General features: G+C 41.2%; 1 protein-coding gene across 4 annotated transcripts in view; it reads left to right on the top strand.

Annotated features, from left to right (window-relative positions):
- The first annotated feature begins 2,191 nt into the window (after nt 1-2,191).
- Nucleotides 2,192-26,504, top strand: part of LOC133413238 (latent-transforming growth factor beta-binding protein 1-like) — a 115,793-nt gene continuing 91,480 nt past the window's right edge. For 3 of the 4 annotated variants that reach the window (XM_061697343.1, XM_061697342.1, XM_061697341.1), the window contains exons 1-2: nt 2,192-3,044; nt 12,149-12,222. In XM_061697343.1, coding sequence (XP_061553327.1) covers nt 2,728-3,044; nt 12,149-12,222 — 391 coding nt within the window. In that variant the 5' untranslated portion in view covers nt 2,192-2,727. The remainder of the gene's footprint in view (nt 3,045-12,148; nt 12,223-26,504) is intronic. The other variant, XM_061697340.1, reaches the window with a different exon arrangement.

The following is a 26,504-nucleotide window of genomic DNA, read 5'->3' as shown; positions in this document are numbered from 1 at the left end:
TGTCCTGGAAAGTGATCCTTCTCACTCAGTGTTTTCCAACCTTTATTGAGCCAAGGCACATATTTTTATATTAGAAGAAACACCAAACAAAAATGTCAAAAAAAAAAGCATATTCAGTATAGTGTACTTACAACAAAAAGATAAATGTGATGGGTTAATTGTTACATCTTCCATCTCGTGGAAGAGCAGTTATTTGCGTTGCCTGTAACTGCAGTATATGTCACATGCATAGAAAGATGAAAAAAGATACATTATATGTATAAATAAATATTTGTAATTTTTTGATCAATTATGTGAAATTGTGTGTGTGTGTGTGTGGCGGGGGGTGGGAGGGTAGTCCAATATGTATTATAATATATGCCCCCCTAAATGCCTTTAACAAATGCGAGTTTCCAAGAAAAACGTAATGTTGCAATAAAAACAAAATACATATTTTTTTGGAGAAACACATTGCAATGATGTGAGAATAAAGTTACTTTTTTCAAGGAAAAATCGTAATCTTTACAAGAACAAAAACTGTAATATTATGAGAATAAAGTTGTATTTTAAGATAAGGTCATAATACTGAATTATAATATTGAAGTCAAAGTTTAACATGGGAATGTATAAAATAAGTGAATTTATAAAATCCAACTTTATTCTCGAAATAGTATGTCTTTAATTCTGGAAAAGAAGCCTTTGCTTTCCCCCCAAAATTGGTCAATGTTCTCCAAAAAAATACACCTGTTGTTCTGTCTGGTCATAATATGCCTATTGTTCTGCAATTGCCCGTCCCAACAATTTTATTTAGCAAATTGGGGAGGAAAAAATCACTTTTAACTAACACACTCAATACCGCAGGATAATCACTTAGGATAATCTTTGTCACGTGTGGGGAGTAGCTGTACCCAAGAGCAGGCGGCGGCAGATGTAAAATGATGAACTGTTTATTGAGGAAAGGTTTTGGAGGTGGTCCTGGATCTGTTGGCAGGCAGTGGACGGAACAGGCGGCTGGCTTGGTGGCAGGAATGATGTGGGTCAGGAACACAGGGGAGCACTGGGAACGAGGAGACACAAGAGTTAACGAGGGAAGCGAGGAACCGTATAGCTTACTTGACATACGGTGGGCTGTGGTACCGCAGGGAGAGGCTGCAATACTTAGGCGAGGATTTCCGGGGACAGGCAGGCTTCTATACACTGGTGGTGATGAGGCTGATTGAAGACAGAGAGGGGAGGGGGCAGAGAGAGGACACAAAGCGCCCACCCGGCTCCAATAATGGAACCGCAGGGCAGTATATGACAATCTTGACACATCCGACAATCGGGCCTTTGGAGACTATGCAGAGGGAGGGACAATGCTCAAATTTGACGTGATTATCGGTAAGTGTGATCCCACTTTAACATTTTTATGACCCCAAGACACACACCCACAGGACAGGTTAATCTTTTAGAGACACCTGGCAATTGGGAAGTTGCTGACTTAGGCCTGGTACCAAAAGAAGGATTTTTGAAATTTGAAAAGATTATCTTTTACAGACCCCACACATGAAGATAAAAAAAGGTCTGGCATTAATAGTTGTGGTCGTACAGTGTGTCGTTTACTCCGATAATCGCAACACCGCCATAAAGATTCTGTTCCACCGCCGATCTAGAATCTAGTCCTCAAAGACAGAACATGATCTAACAAACACGAAGAAGAAGAAACACGACCGGACATGATGTGCCGATGTTTGCCGAGTGTTGCGGAAGTGGGAGTGTTGTACAACAGTGATGTCGTCGATAAAAAGAAAATACTAATTGCTGTCCGGTGAACCCACTTATACAAAGTAGGAAATTGGGTTGGACCAATTTCCACCCGCTTGCTTGTTTCTTGATTGCCTACATTGCGTTCCACGTCACAATTGACGGAGTCATGACTCGGGAGTAGTCGGCTTTGCCCACACATATGAAGATCTTTGGGTAATATTTAAGAATGTTGGGCCCGAACCATCAAAATTCACTCAAAATTCGGACCATCAAACTCACTCTTAACACACCCCAGACCAAAGGATAATCTTATAGGATTATTTTATAAATCCTAAAATCGTTTGCCATTTGTCCTCCTTGGACTGGAAGGGGCAAGCACGTTGATCTTTATGTGTTTACCAGGCTTTTCGACCGCGCGAGGGTGGGAACGTGTTTAAATGTGGCCCGATTATCGGTATGATGTTGAGAGCGAGAGCAGCAGTGTGAAGTGGAAGCAACAATACTGCGGACAAGGGGCTGTTTCTTTCACGGTGACTCCTGAGGCGAGGAGGTGGTGATATTCATGGGAGCAACACACACACGCACACGGTCTCTCCTCTCCTCTCTTCTCACTCACTTTTTGGAGCTCAGCCTCAGCAGCTCGCTGCTCTTTTTGGCGCCTCACTGGAGGAGGAAGGAAGGACTACGTTTGTCTGATGTCAGAAGAAAGTTCTCATTATTATTATTATTATTGTTATTATTTTAAATCATAGTTTTGAAGACCTTGCCAGCAGTTTTACCTGGTCATTATGAGGAGGTACACACTTTGGAGAAAGGATGACGTCTAAGTGAACTTCAGAAGCAGAGTCACGGGCTTTTTGTTGTTGTTGTTGTTGTTGTTGTTGTTGTAGTGTGCGTGTGTGTGGGTGTGCGTGTGTGCGTGTGTGTGTGTGTGTGTGTGTGGTTATATTAGCTCCTAAGTTGAACTGTAAGGACAATTATTGGGTACTATTTGTAAAGAAAATGGAGCGTACCGGCTTGGCGGTTGTGGTGCTTTTGGCAGTAGCGCTGGTCGACGTAGGTGATGGTCACACGGACACCTCGACAGGTGGGAGGAAAAGCCTTCCGGCTGCCGGGCAGACGCTTTGGGACCACTCGGAAGGTGGCGAAAGAATCCCTCCGGAGACCACCCACGCCCGGGGTGATGGCGAGCTGCCGTCGAAAGCAGCCCCGAGGACCGCCAGACACCCACGCAGCGTGACCCCCTCGCAGCCCAGAACCAGAGTCAACCGCCGGCAGAACAGCAAGTCCAGCACGGCGAGCACCAGGCGACTTGTCGGGTAAGAGTGGCACCCATAATTATCCGTCAACATGTTCAAAGTGACCCATTTGATCAGAGTACTGTATTTTCAATGAAATTACATCGTTGCTCATTTTGGCAGAAGCCTCATGCCAGGAAGTGGTGATGTAACAAATCACCAGTGTTGGGAAGATGACTTTGGAAATGTAGTTGGTTAAATTACAAGTTACCCTGTTGAAAACGTAATAGTAGTGTAACTATTTCAATTATTTTCTCAAAGTAATTATGTTTGATTACTTTTTTTTTTTGGATTGCTTTTCTTAACTTTCAATGAATGCATCAACAGGACCCTTGGATGTTTCCTCTACAAAAGTGTATTAAAACCAGAGATCATTATTTTGAAATTAAATTTGAAATTAAATTTGTTCTTTACACAAATAATAAACTGATAATAAAACATAATGAAATGTAAAAACATACTCAAAAATGTGTACAGCATGTGGAAAACATGATACCATGTTGCCCTAATGACAAATGTACACAATTTAGAGTAGAGTAGGATGACTTCAGGCGGCACGGTGGACGACTGGTTAGCAGATCCACCTCACAGTTCTGAAGACCCGGGTTCAATCCCCGGCCCCGCCTGTGTGGAGTTTGCATGTTCTCCCCGTGCCTGCGTGGGTTTTCTCCAGGCACTCCGGTTTCCTCCCACATCCCAAAAACATGCACGGTAGGTTGACTGAAGACTCTAAATTGTCCGTAGATGTGAATGTGAGTGCGAATGGTTGTTTGTTTGTATGTGCCCTGCGATTGGCTGGCGACCACTTCAGGGTGTGCCCCGCCTCTCACCCAGAGTCAGCTGGGATAGGCTCCCTCCAGCATGCCTGTGACCCGAGTGAGGATAAGCAGTATGGAAAATGAATGGATATATATATATATATATATATATATATATATATATATATATATATTTGCAGGTATTTTTCAAACATAATCATGTAAATTTATAAATTCAATTAGACATTTTCTCCGAGTAATGTAAAGGATTACAATTACATAAATGTTTTAATAAATTACATAATCTCGTTACATATAATTAGTTCCTTCCCAACACTGCAAATCACAGGCTCCATACTCGACATTCAAGACAGCTAGTTCCTTGACGTACGAGTTTAATTTGTTCAGTGACCAAGTTTGTAACTCAATTTACATATCAAATCAGTAATTCCCACTGAAATAAGATGAAATGTCTTTAATCCGTTTCAGCCCTTAAAAACCACCACAATTTGTTCGTATTTACTCTCTGTGGGGACAAATTGGAAGTCACACAAACAACTGTTTGCGTGAGCTGTGTGCAAAGGTTAGTTTGTCTGTGAGTTTAGGCCTACTGTAGCTGCTTATGAGTGTTCACATTTTGTATTTTTGTGTTTGACTGTTTGTCGCGTTCAAAAGATGGCTGAAAGTGCATCATCAAACTCAAAATGTTGACGTATTTGCGTTCACAAATGTACCAATTTGGTACATTTCACTGGAAAACTCACCTGTTTGCATTTTTTGTGGTAAGTAATTGATGTCAAGGAAGTATGTTGAAGTTATCAATCTCAACTGAGAAACCAGCACTGTATGTCCCTGAGGAGCTAAGTTTAACCTGGGTTGTTAGTGGAAGTTACAGAGAGACTTTGCCACATGTGCATGTTTTTTCAAAAATCGAATCATCTGTAAGCCATTTATTAATAAGGGTAATGTAAGCTAAGTTTGAAATGATCAACTGTTTGTAGTATACAGTATTTAGAGGTTAAACTATTAACATCGACAGTTTCATTCCATTATTTTTGCTATTCGCGGCAGGGCTCGGGCCCTGACCCCCACAAATAGCAGGGGTTAACTGAATATACTTAAATAATGATGGATATCACAGGCAGGTTAAATGTACCTTCTGAGATCTATTTAATCGTTTCACCTGTACATCACAGGTATAGATAGATGAATAAATAGTAAATCAATTACGTGAAATTGACAAAGTAGTTGGGAACCACTACACAAACACACCCCATCGGACACATTATTGGGCTCCAGTGAGTTGCACTCATTAATACCCAAAAGTAGTGGAGCAGATGAACCAAACAATCATTCATACACGCATGAAATTTAGCAGAAATACACAGTGTGGGGTAGACTTTAAAGAAGACATATTATGCATTTTTTTCAAACAATTTAAAACCAGTCTGTGATGTGCTTTTATCTGAATTCCTTAAGGGTAAGAATAATAGCATACTACACACCATATTTCTTGCCTTTCTGGAATCAAGCCATTTTAGGGGCCGTCTCATCCAATTAAGCCAGTCCTCATCTCACCCCCATATACTGCTGGGACAATGATGAGTCCGGCTTTCATTATAATGATGACCAGTGGGCTGGATCTCACAGGCGAGTGTGTGCGTTCCGGCTGGCATCTGTCCATCACCTCTTGGGTATCGCTCGGCGGCGAGTGTGCGCTGCGGCCGGCTGCTTGCTTCTCCTTGCGGAAGCAGAGTCAGAGACAAAAATATTAATTCGTGGAGGCAGCACTTCATACACTATATTGTGTGAATGTGGCACATGGACACATCGGCAAACATAAACACGCCCCCCCAAACACCCCCACGCCTGCACGGCCCACCACAGCGTCGACAACTTCACGAAGCAATCAAAAAAGTGACCCTTATCAAAAGCTGTTGCTGTTAGCTAAGGCTAATCTGTCCATCCAACAAATCTCAATGCAGCACTGCTTACCTTCAGCACACAGGTGGGTAGTAACGCGCCACATTTACGCCGTTCCATTTACTCAAGGAACATTTTCCATAAACTGTACTTGTCAGAGTACTTTAAATGCACCATACTTTTTACTTTTACTTGAGTATTGATGCGAAGAAAGATCGATACATTTACTCCGTTACAATGAAGGCGGCACGGTGACCGACTGGTTAGAGCGTCTGCCTCACAGTTCTGAGGACCGGGGTTCAATCCCCGGCCCCGCCTGTGTGGAGTTTGCATGTTCTCCCCGTGCCTGCGTGGGTTTTCTCCGGGCACTCCGGTTTCCTCCCACATCCCAAAAACATGCGTGGTAGGTTAATTGAAGACTCTAAATTGCCCGTAGGTGTGAATGTGGGTGCAAATGGTTGTTTGTTTGTATGTGCCCTGCGATTGGCTGGCGACCGGTTCAGGGTGTACCCCGTCTCCTGCCCGAAGATAACTGGGATAGGCTGCAGCACTCCCGCGACCCTAGTGAGGAGAAGCAGCTCAGAAAATAGATGGATGGACGATGATCGACATGCCGTTCGTTACTTTATTCATATTTGTGTGTGTGCGTCTATTCCATCTTTGACTCCATCTTTGACTTCTGCATAGGGTGCCCGTTGTGCCAATCAAGCGGGATCACTAATGTCATTTGACTCCAATTCCCCAATCAGACGACACAAGGCAGTCACATGACCGCGAACGTAGCCTTCGCCAGCCAATCAAAATGACAAATCTTTCACCAATCAGATGACACAAGGCAGTAACATGACCGTGCACATAGCCTTCGCGAACCAATCAAAATGACTCATTTTGGGGGGAAAAAAAGTGGGGTTTGTGTTTATTTTACAGACTCCAAAAAAACAAAAAGCTTTATCATGCAGCTCTTAAATTGTGACTGCCCAAACTTTTATATTTCAGCCCACTTCTAACTTGAGAAAACACCTTGCAGTAAGTTGCAGATGTTTCTATTGTTGTTTTGGCAGTGGATATGGAAAACTTAGCACTATCCCTACGGTGTCGCGCACGCACACACACAATCAATAAATCTGTTCAGCAGCTTCTTCATGAGGTCATTTAAGCGAATAAAGCAAATAATGTTTCTGGAGGGCCCAATGTATGTGTTGTTGGGTTTTGGGCAGTTAAAAATTGAAATTGTGGCAGGTGTGTGTTGACTCCCATATATTATTTTTTGGGAATTTTATTTGATGTTCATGCTCTGATTAAAAATTAATAATAATAATAAAAAAAATAATCAGAAGTTACTCACAAGTTACTCTTTACTTGAGTAGTTTTTTCATTGTGTACTTTCTTACGATTACTCAAGTAAATATTTGGATGACTACTTTTTACTTTTACTTGAGTCATATTATTCTAAAGAAACAGTACTCTTACTTGAGAACAATATTTGGCTACTCTACCCACCTCTGCATATCAATATATATAAATTTGACACACAACAGAGAAGGCTATTGCTGGTAACCCTGCCAAATTGGAATGATGGGAAAAAAAGTCCATAAAATGAGACTTAAACATCGTGAAAAATCAAGTCCTTTTCTCAGCTCTCAGTTGCTGTTGGCGTGTCCGATGAATGCGCTTTGTCAAGCATCTTTCTTATGCCTACACATAACTACTTGAGCCCTGAAAATACTGTATATCTGCTGGAAGCCTCCAGTGTCTGGAATGTATACCAATGGGTTTTCCATGCAGCGACAACGATGATCTCCTCTTTCTCTGTGTGATGTGTGCACATGCACTCACGGCCGGCAACGAGGCGTTCTAACCGAAGGGAAGATGCGTTTCAAGGTGTAAGCATAGCTTGCTAGCTAACTGCACGTCACAATTGCACCAGAAAATGAAGGCGCTTAAGTTCTTATATAATGGGGGAGGGGCTACTCATGTTTTAGCCATGCCGCAAAATTTCTGAAAACTGAAATGGTGCAAAACAGTTAAATGCGAGATCTTCGCAATTGAGTACGACCGTTTTCAGTCTTTCCACGTTTTATCCAGTAATCTTCAAACATGGATAATATACAGTAGAACCTCGATAGAACGGAATACTAGGAGTGGTGTGTGTGTGTGTGTGTGTGGGGGGGGGTAATGTCTGTTACATTGAAAGCCATATGCACCCATATTACTGTACAAAACAAAATTGTTGTGTTGTTAGGTTTTTTCGTGGCCTAAAACACCCAGTACAGTACAAAGTTAGTGTAAATAAATATAAAAAAGTTTTAAAATTAGTGAAAGTTTCACATGTTATCCAAACTCTCTCCCTGCTCAATGTACAATAGACAATAAATATACCATTGTCACGTGTCTGCCACATTAATGACCCACATTTAACATGGCCGCTGCGTGGGCACGGGAGGATCTTGTATTATTGTATGCATGCGACCCGGAAATACCTCAGTCCCGTTCTCTGCTTGCATTGCACCACAGCGCCAGTAAACAACAGCAGCCCATTCTGGAACGAACAGACATTGTCAACGGCATTTTAATTGACAAATGGAAACTTTTGTAGGACACATTGTATTTATCCGATATCCGTGATATCGGGGTCCGTTTTATCAAGGTTCCACTGTATTTAGAAACAAATCTCTAAATTCATTTTACACGGTCTTTAGTGTAGCGTTGTGTTCTATAACCTTGCCAAACAGAAATTCCCCCCCCCCATGCTCAGCCAAACATTTAGTATCTGCTTGTTATCAGAAGGTAACACTGTTAACAATGTTATTTTACGCTAATCTGTGCTAACACTGCAGCCCTGCTTACCTTTTGGCTTTGACATGACAGTGCTTGGGCTGCTGCTTGAACCTGGCTCTTTCACTCTGGAACTTCAGCCAGCCTATTTTCCAAGTCGTGGGCGGAGAAAGTCAGTGTGGTGGTGGTTATTATGTGAATTAGTTTAAAAAGGTTTACTCGCAAATCTTAATAAATAGGCAGATACTCTAACTACAGATTTCCTTGGTTGTTTAATTTCACACCTGATGGGTTGGCAGGCACTCCAGATACCCAACTATTTGTGTTCAAGCAATAAAAAGTAAATGTTCCATAATATGTCCCCTTTACAGAAAAAGTGTCAACGTATTGTTGTATGAATAGCTAAAGTGCTGTTATTATTGAGATAAAGTTGGTTATTCTTTTCCATAACATAAGCACTATTACAAAAGGAATGGATGGATGATCCTTAATGTCCTCCATAATCAAACAAGAAACAGAGCAATTTATAGTGTTCATTATGTATTAGGGTCATGTCAGGACATGACGTAATAGCTGTGATTAGTAAATTGAAGAAATTCATAATGTACATACATAAAGGTGCAAATAACACCTGCTGCAGTTTCACCAATATTCCCTCCTATTACTAAACGCTATTAGTATTTTTAAACATAACTTTGTGACATGGCTGCAGACTACTTCTGTCTGTGTGTGTGTCCCTCTTTCGGGCAAGGTTCCTGTGACCATGTGTTGTTGTGGCTCGGCTCGCCTGGTGAACATTTGCAAAAGAAAAAAAAAATGTGCTGGGTGATCAGAACCACCTGTTTTGTCCAATGAGTCTGTGTCTTTTCTTGTTGTGCGTCTCCCTCAAACTCCCCAGCAGGAAGATGGCTTGTTTCCATATTAAAGCTCTTTTCTTTTTGTCTAATGAACCCTTAATGCATCCAGTTCTGTTTGTTCCATAGGGACAAAGCATGATACTCACAGATGCGGGGGTGTTGGGGGGGTGGTTTGGGTTTTACATAATGATCAGAGGGGGGATTTGAGTGGCTGACCTTGAATCGTAGACACTGAAATAAACGATCCTCTTCAGGATTTAAAAAAAAAAAAATCTAGCTAATTTAAAGGAGATACTTTAGAGGTAATGAGTTGATTCAACAAAATACTTTACGATGCAGGAGACTCCGTTATTGCCTCGGTTCTGCCCTAATGTTAAAGTAAACATTCTGTAACCCATTGTGTGCAAAAAAAAAAAAAAAAACCTCACTGAAACTCTCCATTAATCAAGACAGTCAAACTTATTCACAGTTGAATGAAACTGCCTGTTTAAAGCAGTGCTTAATTAAAGAAAATGTTCCCCATAGCGTTCAAACATTTTTGACTGACTGCAGCAGAGGGCAAATTAGGAATGCCACTTTTCCACTGCACAGTACCGACTCACCTTGGCTCTTTTCGCATCAGTTTGGGTTGGTTCATTTTCCATCACCAAATAATAGGCACGTTTGCTCGAGCAAACTTTAAAAAAAAACACACCACATCGAATTTGTGAGTCGGAACAAGACATGCTAACAAATAACAACAATCAAGGAAAATGAGAGTCTCCTATATTCTCTTATTTCAAAAGAAGCCTGAGGGACTTAATAAATTGGAGCTCTGCAGAAAAGAAAACTAAGAAACAACAATAGGGTAAGCTAAGTTTAGAATGTGTTTTTAGACTTGTCAGTTCCGTGCTAGAATCTTCTCGTGTGTCAATTGATAGAGCCACGGTGAACCAAGTTGTGACCGTGCTATTGAAAAGTGGCACAGAATGGCACTCGGCAGCGCTACAGAACGCTTCCGAGGCTAAATTTAAATCACCACCAAATTCTTGTGCTTTCTGACTTATAGTGCCTCAGAAATTTTGCAGTACAGTCATCCCTTCCTATATTGCGATTCACTTTTCGGTTTCACTGCAGGGCAATTTACAATTTACATTGCATATTAATGATGGATTTTGAGGTGATTCTTTTTTTCTTTTTCCAAACATAAAGTTACGGCAGAGCAATAAGGGCAAGCCAGGAGGAAAGAGTATGTAAAAGACAGAGAATGTCTAAAGTTTGGATCATTGCACACTTAACAAAAGAAGCTAAAGTGCAATGCGCCTATAGTAAAGCAATGGTTTAAGTTGCACAACTGCATGTCTACGGTAAACATCATTTGCTAATTTAATACAGCCTACCAGCACTAGTTAGAATAAATTGTAATCCCTCCACCGTAGAAGGATAGACACATCTGCCAGTGCACATTTAATAGAAAGACAAGATAAACACTAGCACATATTCACACACGACCCGCTGTTTGTCACGGCGAGTCAGTCAACATGCAGAGTTGATGACTCTGCCGTTACCTCACAAAGAGCATCATCCATGATTGGTGTGCTATAACATCTGTAAACCCTTCCGTGAGTCAGAGAGTGAAAGTTATACATAGCTGAATTGAACAAGTGTGTGTGTCCCTTTAGCATTCATGCATGTCGGCTTACCTGCCGCACGTCTAAGGCCTTTCTCAACATTGACAACGATGTAATAAATGAATAGTTATTTGACCACGTTTATTTAGTCAGCTTTACATGACTCCATGTTTTTTCATGACTCATTTCCACTCAGAATGATCGCTCAGCTTCTTCCCTGCTGGCCTTTTTTCACGTTCACGCTGACTCGCTGCTCCTGTTTTATGCGGCTGAAACATAACCCCTTCGTTTTGCACACATCCAGTAAACAAAAGACAAGGTGTTAACACAAGCTGATTTATCGTCTTAATCGCGACTTGCGGAATCGGTAAGTGTTCATTCCGTCAGTAAATCATGTGATGGAATTTGTATGTGCTGACTGACGGCTTTGGCGTGTTTGATTTACGTCAATGCAGAGCCTGCCAAAGGGCCGAAACAACGAACTGTCTTATCTCTGTGGCGCCTCAGCGCAACACACAGAGCGTAGTGAGTAAAATCCAAACTAGGTTGAGAATTCAATCCGCGTCCTATCTTCTCAAATCTCAATGAATCAGACATGCGTTTTCTGCAATATCTTGAGAAGGCTTGATGGGACCCACATCCATGCCAGTCCAGCGCCTACAGACTCACCCCCAAGTTGCTCTTGCACTCTGCTCCTGTTTCATCCATCTCGCTACAAAAAAATGGCTTTGGCTTCAAGCGAGGATTAACGAGTGCAAGAATCCTGTTATACTTTTTTTAAACGTGTCGTTTCTCATTTGCTCAGTGATTTATTGAGGATGCAGGGTGCTTTTCAAGTCCCGTGTGTCTCACATAATCCCCGCAAGGTTCGAATAACTCCACGCTTGTTTTCACTGCAGACTCTCGCATGATGGTAAGAAGGATGTGCGCGTCCACGGTCAGATAGAGTTTCCTGACCCTCCCCTGATTTTCGTCTTATTGCTTTAAATTCTATTAAAGTGTATTCTCCAAGGTGTCATGTCATTATCGATCGGCCACCCCCATCAAAACGATCTGAACCCAAAACAACATTAAATCAGATTGGTTTGTCATGCAAAGGGCCGAGGACACAGACACGCAGGCACACGTGCACTGTTAGTGCTCTATGACCTGTTAGTATCTTGTCTAACAATGCCCATGTGCATACGTCTCCCTCTGTGCAGGCCAAATGTGTGCGGCGGTCAGCAGTGCTGCTCCGGCTGGGCTGTGGCACCAGGAACAAACCGATGCATCAAACGTAAGCATCCGTTTTACATCTGATTGAATGGGAGTGAGGCAGGACAGTTCTTGGGTTCTAGGTTTGAATCTCACCTCTGACCTTATTGTGTGGAGTTTGTATTTTCTCGCCGTGCTCGTGTGGGTTTTCTCTGTGTACTTCAGTTTCCTCCTGCATTTCAAAACATCCATGTTAAGTGGATTGACAAAACTAAATTGCCCATACGGTATGTGTGAGTGTGAACGCTTTTCGGTATGCCCTGGGATTGGCTGGTGACTAGAACAGGGTGTACCCTGCCTCTCGCCCGAAATCAGCTGGGATAGGCTTCAGTGACCCGGATGAGGATAAACGGTAGTGAACATGGATAGCTATATGAATGAGAATCAACAACTTTAGCTCCAGTAATACACAGGCACACCAGCAGTCGCTAATGTCAACGGAGACTTTTATGCACAGAAAGCCAATAAAAGACGCCGTAAAGTACATAAACCTAAATGACAGAAACAGGTGGAGCCATAACATTAGGTACACCTGCACAGTGTAATCCATTCATTTTCTATAGCACTCCTCACTTGAGTCGCTGGTGAGCTGGAACCTATCCCATCTGACTTTGGGCGAAAGGTGCGGTACACCCTGGATTGAGCACCAGCTCACTACAGGGCTCATGAAGACAAACAGCCATTCACACTCACATTCACACCAATGACCTGAGCTGACCAATGAGCTGAGATTTGAAACAGGGACCTTTCGCTGTCTTCAGATAGTGGCTTCTGCTCCATGCCCCAATTACTCGGCAGGTGTTTCATCCGTGAATACAATTAAACGCCTCCTCTTAAGTACCTTAATTATTCTTTTTTTAAATGACAAATACAAATATGTCTTTGAATACTCTCTGTGTCCCAACCCACTGCAATTTTAAACAGTCCTTTTGTCTTCTGCTCACCTTGGAGACCTGGTTTAAAAAAAAGAAGAAAAGAACTCACTTAAAACTAACAAAATACACATCAGCACAGTCTTACAGCCGTGGTGCAAGTGCAAACTTGAATAGATGTACCTTGATCGATTGTTGCATCAGCCTCACTGTTCAGGTGCCTTGTCTTAAGTGTACCTAATTTTGTGTCTATATCCCATTTGTTCCCATCAGTAAAAAGGACAGCGAGAAGCTTTAGAAGCCTCTGCCAACAGACAGAAAAATAACATGTGTTATAGTGACTAATGGCTGTCCTGTCAAGTGAAATTGCCCCATGAAAATGTTCTTCTTTTTACCCCGATGGTCATGTTCATCATATGTGTTGACCTTTTTATTATTTGATGATTATTATTATTATTAAAACCCTGGCATTGAAATGACTTGCACTTCATTGGGGTTTGAGCAGCTTCTTATATTTATTAGACCACATCGGTGTTGAATAGCCTCACCGACACAATAATCTCAAGCAGATGAGAGTGGAAGACATTAATTGTGAATGAACTATCAACAACAGATTACAAGTGTTTTTTTTGTCACATTCGCATGTGTGTGCTGAATTTAAATGTGGACTGTCTCGTTAAGTTATCCACTACCTGGCCTGTTTGAAATAGAAACTGTTATAGAAACCACATTTGCAATCACATTTCAGGTTTATGTGTGCCAATGTTTTGTCTGAGCGTGAAATAACAGGTTAAAGTTGTTTTTTTGGCAACTATTTTTACATTTTACACATGAACTTTGCTTGCCTGTTCACTTGTTTACTGCTTTTTCTCTCACACACATAACCCAGCAAGTCGATTACACAACAAACTGATTGGCCCCAGCAGCCTCCTCATTAGATATACTTCCTTCCTTCCTACATTACCCCCCACCCCCACCCCCAACCTCCATCAAGTCCCTGCTAAAGGCACACTTAGTGAGTTGTTAATTACATTTAATGTCAGGCTGCAGTTGGCCAAATTAAAGTGTATGTACTTTTAATATGCCAGAAAGTAACAGGTCTGGAGCAGCTTGCGTCGAGCTGTGTCTGGTGGCAACGCTATTATCAGTGAAGTGATGGCCCCTCGGCTGACGAGGTGCCAACACTTCCCCAGGCTGGAAGGGGCCCCTAAGAAGACCTCCGCGGAGAAAAAAGGGGTTATCTTCTAACTGTCCTCGCTTAAGTTGCCTGCTTTATTAGGCGTTGGCAGCAACCTTTTCACTCTCGGGGGAAACGTGTTGGCTGGGAGTGAAATATGAAAACATATCAGGGCTGAGCTGTGTCTAGGAAATTCCCTCCGAAGGAATTGAAGTAATGTCTAATATTAAAAGTGTCAGCTTCAGGATTTACTTAAGAGACTGGATTGGGTGTCCTGAGTTATGGCTTCTTAACAGTACTTCATTGTTCAATTTGGTTGAGCTCAGAGCAAATGTATGACAGGAATTGGGCCTCTAGTTGTCTGGGGAGTTCACCTTCACGTCTTTATTTATTAAATGTTTTTTTTTTCAGGTTGGAGCTTATTGACCATCGACTAAATTCTGTTCATTGGGGGAATTAAACCTCCATATCCAAATTTTGACTTTTGCAGTGAGTCCTTGGCTTATGATAGAGATCCGTTCCTTTGACATTGATGTAAGTCGAATCTGTATGTAAGCCAGACCACACATTGAGCCTGATTTACTAAAGGTTTAGTCTCATGAATAGGCGCAAACTTAGTTGCGCACGCAAACAGATGTGGAACCTGATCTACATACCGGACACAACCAGGAGTGTGTCTGCCAAAGACACTAAATTACTTTGCAGTTCATTTTGTGCATTGAGGGAGGGGTATACGCAAATTGATTATTTTAATGCACAAAATGTGATTTATCAAATTGGAGACGAAAGGCACTGGCTGATTTTGCATCTTCAAATAGACAGGCAGGTGCAAAGCGGTGCTAGCTTAATGCAGGCAAAATGAGAAGTGGGCGGAAGAACTTTTCCACAGGTGTAAATATTTTTGAAATGATGATTTGAATTATCGCAACATCAATGGAATTTTGAGCTTCTGGATGATCGAAGGGCTGACTTTTTCGCCAATCACAAGAAGGTATCATGCCATATTACCTATGACATAACTCCTTTCAACTCCACATTACTTTACGTCTGGGTCGTTTCAGCGTACTGTGACAGTTGGCAATAGCCTCTCCTAAAGCAGTTTTTGAAGTCAATGTTCTCCAGGATGGGCACATACTGTACCTGAACATCCAATTGCGCGAGGTAAATCAAACACAGAATCGGAGTGATCAATTCTGGAATTCAGGTCCATGTGCATCAAGCCAATAGCAAAGGAGGGACGTAAACCACTGCTGTTCACCCACTGGTCTCAAGCAGATTTGGTAATATTTGTATCATTGTAACATTTGAGGATACATGTCAAAAAATGCAGGGTGTGGGGGACACACACACACGACCTGATGCTGTACTGCAGTATACACACCACAGTCTCCACTTTGGGGCAGCAGCGGAGTGTTATGCGGCATCTCCTCTCGACTGATGAGTTAAATGCGGCATGGTTTCGGAAGTTTCACATGGTGCTATTTTGAAGTGGGCTATTGATATGTTGATAACTTACAGTAAATGTCAAATGCAGGAATCCTAATCTATAGTCTTTCCTAGTGGGGAAGCAGGTATGTTTTCTGCACTAAAAGAAGCTGTGTGTACTGCAAGTGATCACAGTTGTGGTACTTTGATCCATTAGAAGGAACAGAACATTCCTGCTACTATTTGTTTTCTCTGTAGTCTGGTATTATTGAGACCATTCAGTGTGAGAGGTAAGTTGTTTTTGTTAGTGGTGGCCAATAACCAGATGCATGTCATTGGTTGGTAAAACTGAGGACATGTGCAGGCTTGGCTGTGCTGTATCTTTAAACTGGAAAGCGTTCATGACAAGATGAATGAAACGTCTTGTCTTGGTGTCAGGGGGACTTACTGTATAGAATTCCCCTCTGCCACTTCATGCACATCTGCAGCTTTGTTAGCGAGCTGAGGGAGCCATATTTTAGTCATAGCCCAGCAGTGGTTCTGCCTCAGTGAGCTGCAGCTGGACTACTCCATAGACACAATATATCTCAGCTAAAATTAGCCTCAGTGCAAGTGTTTCAAGAGCATTAACAGCAATATTTCACACAACTGCTCTGATCTGCTGTGGGAATATTGTCAATGTTCACTGTTATAATGCTAAAGAGAGAAACCGCGCCGGTTCAGGGGTTGTTTGAATAGAGAAGAATGCCCACGGAAATCTGTTTACAAAACCGTAAGCTACTTAGCAATGGAATTAAGATGGGAGTTGAATTGCTGACATGTTTTGGGTCTGTATGGGCTAATCCTCTATTAGATCTTGTAGGTCAATTTGGAATTAGTTTTGGTTTGCAAGAATTTCTTCATGAAAACAGAAGTGGCAACTGAAGCTATTGGGTTAATTTGTCAATGCATTATTTATTGTGATTTAAGTATGAACAATTGAGGGAAATAAAAAGAAGTTAAAAGCTCTTTGGTTATGCAGTGTTGCCCCAACTGTTTTATCAACTAATATGCTGAAACCATGCTAGGAAGGTTGTTTCAATTGTTGCACTGTTTATGCATCATAACTCATTAGTCGTGTGAGGATTGATGATTGATTAATCATGTCTTGAAGCAAGTGAGTCAAAATGGAATGCACTATTTGGCTGCAACCAGCACAGCCACTGTTGATTCAGCTCAGTTTGGTGTCGACCGCATTACAAAAATATGGGAAGTTGAGCTCCATCCATGCAGACCTCCTGTAATGGCCCAACTTCTTAGGACATTCTTCCCAGTGCAATCTCTCTCAACTCCTGTTTCTATGCTGGTATTAACTAGCAAAGAAACCAGAGTTGAGAGAGATTCTCCATATCATTAAAAATAACAATTGAATAATTACTTCATAATTCACCTCATATTGGATCAAGCACATTTAGTCAAATGCTTAGTACAATCATTCTAGTATGTATAGTAGGCCTATATATATTTTGAATTGGGGCACAGTTCATGCATTAGGCCCATTACAATTTACCAATGCTATCGGATTCTTCAACAGGTATATGTTCCACCCTCCACACCGCAATATAGTATAGTTCATATGGCATCAAGCTGGAAGTCGAACAATTCCAGGATCATGACCCACCCTTTCTGCCAAAAGAAGAGATTTATACCCGCTGCTGTCTTACAGAGTGCAGATGAAAAGGTGCATCATTCATGTATAGGAATACAGTTGATCATTAAGAGTGAAACATGATAGGTTTCTGAGTTTGTTCCAACTGTTCCAGTTTTGGGGTGATGGTGAGGGCCCCAACCTTAAAAGCTTTTCTCTCACTCCAGCTATGTCTCATTTCATTTCAAACATAAAATGTAACATAAATTGTTACATGTTTCTCCCCAGTGGCATTTGTGTAGGGCAGGGGTGTCAAACCCATTTTTGTCACGGGCCACATTGTAGTTACGGTTTCCCTCAGAGGGCCGTTATGACTGTGAAATCATAAAAATCTTTAATCACCTCATCATTTATTTTTTTTTTGTCCTGTTCGGCTGTAGCAGCCTAACAGCCGAATCACCTCATCATATTATTACACCTGAATTTTATCAGAATATATATTGTTCATATTTGGTAACACAAAAATACTTGCAATATCTCAATGCTATTTACGAAATATGACAATTTGAAATCTTGGTTACAGATTTTAACAAGAATCATGGAAATTGGCACACATTATTTGCCTTCGGGGGCCACATAAAATCATGTGGCGGGCCGGATCTGGCCCCGGGGCCTTGAGTTTGAAGGTTGTGGTGTAGGGTAAACGGATAAACTATAGGTATCACATAGGTCATGTTAGAAGTAAGACTTAGCTAGTAGTAATAGTAATAGTAATTTATAAACTTTCATTTTGAGCAAATGGATAGCAAAAACACACACATGCAGTATGATTGCTTAGTGCATGGATGTTTGCCATCTCATTTACACAACATTTACAGTATGTACTGTGCCTCCAATGTTTTGAATATGCATTTGTTTTTTACAATGTGTCTAAATTTAAACATTTAGTTGTGAACTTTATCAACAAATCACCCTGCATGTCATGACACTTTCCCCCAGGCTGTGTGGCGTTGGTTAATAAGATAATTAAATGAGTAACATAACACACAATTTGGACTTCTCAAATTCACTTTGGAACAGAACATGCGCATTGTTGTCTTGAACATGTGTGAAACAGCTGGTGAAGTATCAAGGACATGCAATACATCTGTGAATGTTTTCTAACCTTTTAAAGTTCATTGAAAAATGTTGACGCACTAATAGAAACAAACCATCATTTTGGCCTCCTCGGTTCCAATATCCCAAAATATTATCGCTACTTCCCTGTGGTGTAAAAGGAAGGAAGTGACTACATTCGGATAAACTCATAATTTCCAATCATGCATCTTTCATACCACTTTTTTATTCTATCTGTTTGTTTGCTTTGGGAGAATTCATCGACTAACATGTTTGAACTGCACTGTTAAATGTTGGTCATACCCCATTGGTCATGTACATTCACAAAAACTACACTATATGGCGCGCAGCTGGAGGTTATCAGAAGCACAACAAAATCAAACACAAAATCATGCAATTCTATAATTTTTCACCAGTTACTGTAGAGTTTAGCAAGAATGTGAAATGTACATGTCATGTACTGTACATGTTTGGTTGTTTTGTTTGTTAACAGCATTGTGCAAAAACTACCAACTGATTTCCATTAAATATTTGTAGAAGACTGTTGCATCGGCCAAAGATGATTATTTTATTTCGTGTAAACCGTTATACAGTGAAGTTCCTCCATATCATTCATATTGGGCCATTACCTCCGTCTGTTAGGTCTGGGTTGACCACCACTAAGTTGTCTTTGGTCTTCATTATCCTGTCTTTCCTTGTGGATTCCACTTTAGTGGCATACGTGCTTTGTTTGTAGCCGGTTTTCTAACTGTGTGTCCTATCCATCCCCATTTTCCTCCCTTGATTAGAGTTTAGATTTTTTTCTTTCATAGTTCTTCATTGGTAATTTTGTCAAACCCCCTGAAGTGTAGGTTTATATTTGAAAAAAAAAAAAATAATTGGTAGATGTTTTAGGGGTGCACCATGTATCACAAGTATACATAGGGCTGATTATATGTTTTGTTGAAAAGTAAATTTTATTTTTAAGGATGCAGTCTGTTAATTCCAAAGAGGTGTCAAGTTCCTAAATGTAGTCTTCCCAATACCGGCGCCCATGTCCTGATTTCTTCCTCCTGTTTTGCTTATGACACATCTGCTATATGTCAAGGATAAACCTATTTAATGTTGGTGCAAATCCAGCATTCTAAGGACATTCTTTTAAAAAAAACAAACAAACAAACAAACAAAAAAAATTTTTTACATTTTGCTTTATTTCTTGAAAATGCTGGAATATTAATAAAAAAATTCAGACATATGATACATATAAATGAGCCTGCGTGGGTTTAATCCGGGCACTCCGGTTTCCTCCCACATCCCAAAAACATGCATGGTAGGTTGATTGGAAACTCTGAATTGCCCTTAAGTGTGAATGTGTGCGCGAATGGTTGTTTGTTTATATGTGCCCTGCGATTGGCTGGCTTCCAGTTCAGGGTGTACCCCACCTCTCGCCTGAAGATGGCTGGGGTAGGCTCCAGCACGCCTGCGACACTTGTGAGGATAAAGCGGTACAGAAAATGGATGGATGGATGGATGGTATTGAGTAATAGATGAAGGTTTATTTTGAATTTGGTCCTCTCAGAATGTTGGCGGAGAGGCGGCGTGTCACGCAAAGAAACTAACTACTACAATTGTTGTAGCGGCTGCCTAGACTTCAATTTTTTGGCTGGCCTGACCGCAGTATAAAACGCTGGGAGTAAATAGAGAGGGACATCACAACTGTCGACTTGTTTGCAGTTTGTGACCGTGCAAGACTGACCAATAGTCAAGCAGAACAACGGAGATGTACCATCCTTGACAATTCACTATATTGACGGGGATTTCACAATGAAAGGTCGGTGCTTATCGCCTAATGTGCTGTATTTGCTTCCATGAAGTTGCAATTCATGATTGGACTTTGTAATATCATATTTATTCAGTTAGCCCTTGCTAAAGTAGAATTTGTTTGGGTACTTTTTTTAATACATTTTTTTTTTTTTAAATGATCATTTATTATTATTTAAAGATTCATTTAGAATTGAAAACTGTTCCATATTGTTTGTTAAAAAGTAGTGCAATAAAAGTAAAGATTTTCCCCTAACGAGGAATAATTGTGATAAATAATCATGATTACAATATTGATCAAAATAATCGTGTTTATTATTTTGTCCATAATTGTGCAGCCCTAATCCACACTGTAATTTGGTGAACTGAAGTGAGCCGTCCTGCTTGGTGGAAACCATTTCACACTGCTGTAATAACTAGGGAAATGTGAACGAAGGTTGTTTTTGAAGAGGGTTAAAATAGGTCATTACAGATGAGTGGCAGCCTTGTGTTTTACAAGAACAGGAGGAGGTTTTTAAAATGCCTTTTAGCTTGTGATTTCACTGAGCAGAGGGTTAGATTAGGGCTGTGCAGATAGCCACACACCCCACTTTGCTTTTATATGTGTTAGGGTGTGGGGAGTTGCACGGTTCACAGTTCACACTCCCCTGTGGCAGCCTTGTAGAGAATTATGAGCCATTAGACAGATCCTGTAATCCATACACACGCCATCGTTCCCAAAAGCCATCATTAACACTGAAGCTGGACAGCCTGTTCGCACTTTGTCTTCCCCAAAACCAGGAGTGCTACAAACAGACACACCAGCTGGTGTGTCTGTTTGTAGCCTCCAATTGCGCCACATGTTTCTCTAATTGCTACCATCGTGGAAAGTGCAGTGAAAACTACTTTACAATTACTCACAATTGATGGAATCTTGTTTTTGGGGTTACTTGATCATCTTTGGTCTTCAGCTGATCATCACTGTGGATTTTTTTTAGACAGCAGGTTCAGACTGGAGTAGGGTTCAGGTTACCATCGTGGCTGTCCCTGTACTGGACACTCATTACAATTAGTCACCCACTTGAGAAAAATTAATGCCTCCCTCAATTAGGTGCCTCCTTTTAAAGAAATAATTACCCCAGCTCATAGATCTTATTGTTCACTGAGTTCAGCATTGTTCTGACCCCATAGTAGCACATTCCTGCGTGGAGACATACAGCATGTTGGAAAAACAACCAAAACAAGTTCCCTATGCAGTGTCAAGTTGATATTACCTAATGTGGAGATTCTGCTTAGCGGACATGTGATCAGAGTTGTGTGGGTCCATGTTCACATTCCGGGCAGCTACTTATTTGCTCAACGTTGGGTTACGCGATTTCGCTGCTTTTCGCCATATTCGTCTTTTTTATTTTGCTTCAACCATGCCAATATTTCACTTTCGCTTGCCATAAATTTTAATACTGTATACTACTTATAAATAAGTTACTAACTATCCGATTTTAAAATTATTCCAAAAATGCCTACTAGACACCTCCTCTCATCTGCAGTTGAATAAATAAATGCCCTCGGCCATTATGTATAATTGATTGTTGAATACTGTAATCAGGTCCTGAAGCAATTGAGGCAAAATGGAAATCACTACTTGACTGTAACCATTAGAGGCACTTTTGATTCAGTATCAAATAGTTAGTTGTCTGAAGAACACCCCATGACATCAGCTATGGGAAGATTCACACTATGGCCTCTCTTCCACACAACATTATTCTTCTGCTAAATAACACTGTCACTACTATGAATCCAGTCAAATGTCCCTCTAGTTTAATATGCATTGTTATTGTGGTTATTTTAGGATGTTCATAACGTCAGGAATCTCAAGGAAACATGTAACTGCACCACTGATTGTCACTTCAAAAGCCACATTAATAACTAAGAAGGCCCATGCCCATCAAGGTTGCACTATTGTCAGGGGGAAGCCCTTCATTACAGCACCCTCCCGCTTGAAGACCATATGGAAGCGATTGGGTATACGATCCCTCAGGAGAATAAAGGTTTGTGGATTTTGTTCGGGTCGGCCTTACAAGTCGCTGGCACATGCCCCCAGATCCAGATATTTTCCTCAGATTGGCCCGGCTTGTGGCTCGTTAGACGCTGAATGTGAATGTTTAAGGTGCACTAGCTGAAAGTAATGTACACAAAGTCATGGGTCGACTGTAGGTTAACACAATCCCCCAATGAGCTGAGGGTGGTGTGGAGAATTAAAAGCTCCAGCTCCTGAATTAGACAAAAACACTTGATTCAGAAATGCACATAGTATGTGACAGACGCACCAAAATCTGCTGAAATATAACCCGTGTAAGATTTACCACAAGGAGAAAATACATTATCATTTGTCATGCTCACGTCTGTTTCACATTACAACAATAGAGAAGCTTTGTAGTCAATGCAGTTTTTTGCTTGCAGACACCGACATCAGGTTTTGGCAGGCATGCAGTGATAGCACTGGACTGGCAACCATGTGGAAATCACATGCTGGAAAGAGATTAACGCTCACTTGAAATGATTAGCAAAGTCATTTTATTAAATGCTCAATAGAGCAATTTTTTACTTTTGCCTCCCATTATCTTTAACACTTGACTTGCTTCACAAGACCTATCAGGTTCTGTGGCAACTCCTGAAGAGAGGTCCCCTCTGGTTATCATCACAGGAGGTTCATCCATCCATTTTCTATCATGTTCATGGCTACAGCAGGAGATGGAGTCTAACCAAGCAGATTAACAGCGAAAGGCAAACTACACCCAGAACTGGTCTCAACCTTTAAGTTGTGGAGTGACTTTTAAGGCATATTATTTTTACGGGTATTTGTGGTTGAATTCCAAACTGTACGTCTTTTCGCCCAAAGTCAGCTGGGACAGGCTCCAGTTACCCATGACCCAAATCAGGACAAGAGTTATAGACAATTAATGGATGGATTTAGGCCTGTGGGTTACATAATCAGTATAGATTCTACCTTGAGGCGCAATAGTAGTCTCCTTTTATACCATGTTTCTGTCAAGTAAATCCAACCCATTATTAGTAAGCTCTACTCACCTTTAAAAACACCCCCAAGTGATTTCACTGAAACATTTATATTAATGTGATTACATCAAATCCAAACACCTTAACCTTCCAAATACTTTGTTTTCTAGTTGTTGTTGTTGTTTTTGGGAGGGATGCATTCACTGACGCTTTAGGCATGGTACTGTAGCACTAAAAACTTCCTTAAGCCTTTCCAATGAGTTCCCTTCAGTAGCTTCAATTTGTACACGGGGATTGCAGAGGATTGGATGGGAATTATACTCTTCCCCTAAATATGAAGTATATAAATATAATATATAATATAAATATGAAATGTGGCAAAGCCCAGAGTAAATGCTAGGTCCATATTAATATGCGTTTTATTGCTGATTTGGCTGTTTCAGCATGTTTGTTTGGCCTGTCCCAATCTGCCAACAACAATCTTAATAGTCTTTTCAGATGACTGGATTTGGACACAAACTGCCAAAACTTGGCCACTCTTTGTCTGTCATAATTAAGGCCGAAATGGCAATGTCAGGAATGTTTGCAATTTCTCCTCTTTTATTTCCGACGGATTCTGGGTTTATTACTCTCTCAAAGTAATGATCACTGCACATATTTGTGAAATGGATGGAATGTGAGGCAATTAGTTTTAATGATGTGCAAGACAAATCTGCACGACAGCAATTACTGTGACAATGTGCTCACCACGCCAGAGGCAAGGGCCACTGACGACACAGACAGGCTGCAGCGCTGTAGGCCGAGGCCCGACAAGAGGCTTCATGTGGGGTATATGTAACTGACCTGTCCGTGCCAGTGTCAGTGAAGGTTCTGTGACTGTGTTGTTACTGGAAGAATGGCCTTTCACACATTACTGAAGACACACACAAACACGAGTATTAGAATCTCTTGTTCAGGAAAATTTTTATGTAGCATTTGAACATCCTTAAATGTTGTACACGTAAAATATTAAAACATGAAAACAATATAATATGGAAAATGTATGTTTTATTGATTGTGTACCAATACTTGGATCTTTGGAGTGCCTGTCCACCCATCCAGTGTGAAAGCAACAACCCAAGTACATTTTTTATTAGTTCCTTGTTTCTGAAATTACACCACGTCTGTGAGTGAGGCATTTTATATGATGCTAAATTGCAACGTCAGAAGGAGGGGTATTTGAGTTTGACAATCTGTCTGCTGCATGCGCCACATACACGGGTCCGGACAATATTTGATGAGTGTGGTATTTATGGGGCCTTGCATTCGCTTCGGAGTTTGGACTTGCTTTTTTTAGACTCGCTTTTATAGACTCAGTTCTCTACAAGTAGCCATCCCCGAGCTACGCCGCTAGTCGTCTTGGTAACAATAACGATACTCAGTATTGGCTCCATAGTATAGGGTGAATGGGGTGAGCAGTGGCTCAGTCGCATGAGACAGGACCGGCCCATTTTGGAGTTACAAAGTAACGTGTTACCGGCATCACTAGTGGACATGGTCGGGGAGCTTCAGAATGTCACAGAAATCTGTGGCCTACTTCATCCACACTTTCTTCCTTAAAACCTGAGCTTGACCAGATGACAAGACAAGAAGGTGGCACGTACCCAGGCCATACAAGGTTGATGATGTATTGACCCCGCAGTGGCAGACAGAGCCGAAGACATTCGTATTTTATCCCTTGATGGAAAATTCTCATCACCACAACCGAGCCGCACCACCCCATTTCTATGTAGATGTACAATTTATCAGGAAAACAGTCTGACTTTTCCCAACAGTCATTAAATGCTTGAATGAATCTGGTTGGCTTTATTTTACCACAAAACTCAGGAGAGTGTGATATTCAATCCTCAGTTTGCTAGCTTTTGTTGTCACATCACACCATGACTGTGCATAATGGAATGGTCTTTCTATTACCATTCAGAGTGAGAAAACCTATACACAGACTACAGTTTGTCTTTCCAGGTGTATTGACATAGTATCTGTGATGTTTATTGGTAAACAATTTTTTTATGTGACCAGTGGACTTTCCCTAGCGTGAAATATAAATAGAAATATAAAGAAGGCCCCCTGAATCTGAGAATTATGGCTATAACACGGCAGTGGGGCCTTTCTCAATTCCAGGAGCTGTGCTAGTGTTTCGGCCTGCGATCTGTCAGTGTCCACAGCGTCTATGTCAATAGCATTCCATAGCGGTGTTGACAGAGTGCTGCTCTTTGCTTTGAGGCCTGATTTACCGTTAAAAGGACAATGTCATAAATCCCCTCAAGCATCCTCTACTAAAAACCTATGTGTCACAAGATGGAGAGGCTGTTTACTTCAATGGCATGCAGCAGAGGTTTCAGGTCTTGAAGTATCTATAGTGTGATGGGAGGATATGGAAGTGGGTTGGTGCACTGACACTGATTATTTTTCCATGACCATCACACAATGTATTTGCAGACGTTCGATAAATATTTTGCAGCCGTTTATGTTCGGAGTACAGTAATCCCTTTCAGATGGAGCTTGTTTTTTTTTTTTAAATAAAAGATGCAATTGTGGCGGCACGGTGGCCGACTGGTTAGAGTGTCAGCCTCACAGTTCTGTGGACCCGGGTTCAATCCCCGGCCCCGCCTGTGTGGAGTTTGCATGTTCTCCCCGTGCCTGCGTGGGTTTTCTCCGGGCACTCCGGTTTCCTCCCACATCCCAAAAACATGCATTAATTGAAGACTCTAAATTGCCTGTAGGTGTGACTGTGAGTGCGAATGGTTGTTTGTTTGTTTGTGCCCTGTGATTGGCTGGCAACCAGTTCAGGGTGTACCCCGCCTCCTGCCCGATGATAGCTGGGATAGGCTCCAGCACGCCCGCGACCCTAGTGAGAAGAAGCGGCTCAGAAGATGGATGGATGGATGGAAAAGATGCAATTGTACATAATATCTCTTTGTAAAGTGTATTTTTGGATCCAGTTTTTACCCATACGTTCAATTTATATGACCTCATAGGCTGGATTTACATTGCAGGTCTAAGTGCCCAATTCCAATTGAGTGCCTATATTATTTTATATATTTTTTCGCACTGTCTAGTCACATATTTTTTCAAGTCAAGCATATCACACACCATTCCAGTGTTTACATTGACTGAACAACTGAAAACAAACTGCCGTGCTGTGTCAATATCAGGCAACTAAAACACTTAAGTTATATTAAACATTGCACCTCTAATGTACCATATTTAGACCATTTGTAATGGTGTTGTTTTGATTTACAGCAAATATGCAT

Source organism: Phycodurus eques, chromosome 14 (assembly GCF_024500275.1).
Source record: "Phycodurus eques isolate BA_2022a chromosome 14, UOR_Pequ_1.1, whole genome shotgun sequence".
Taxonomy (NCBI): domain Eukaryota; kingdom Metazoa; phylum Chordata; class Actinopteri; order Syngnathiformes; family Syngnathidae; genus Phycodurus; species Phycodurus eques.
The sequence above is the reverse complement of the archived record's forward strand: the minus strand, read 5'-3'. Positions and strand labels throughout refer to the sequence as shown.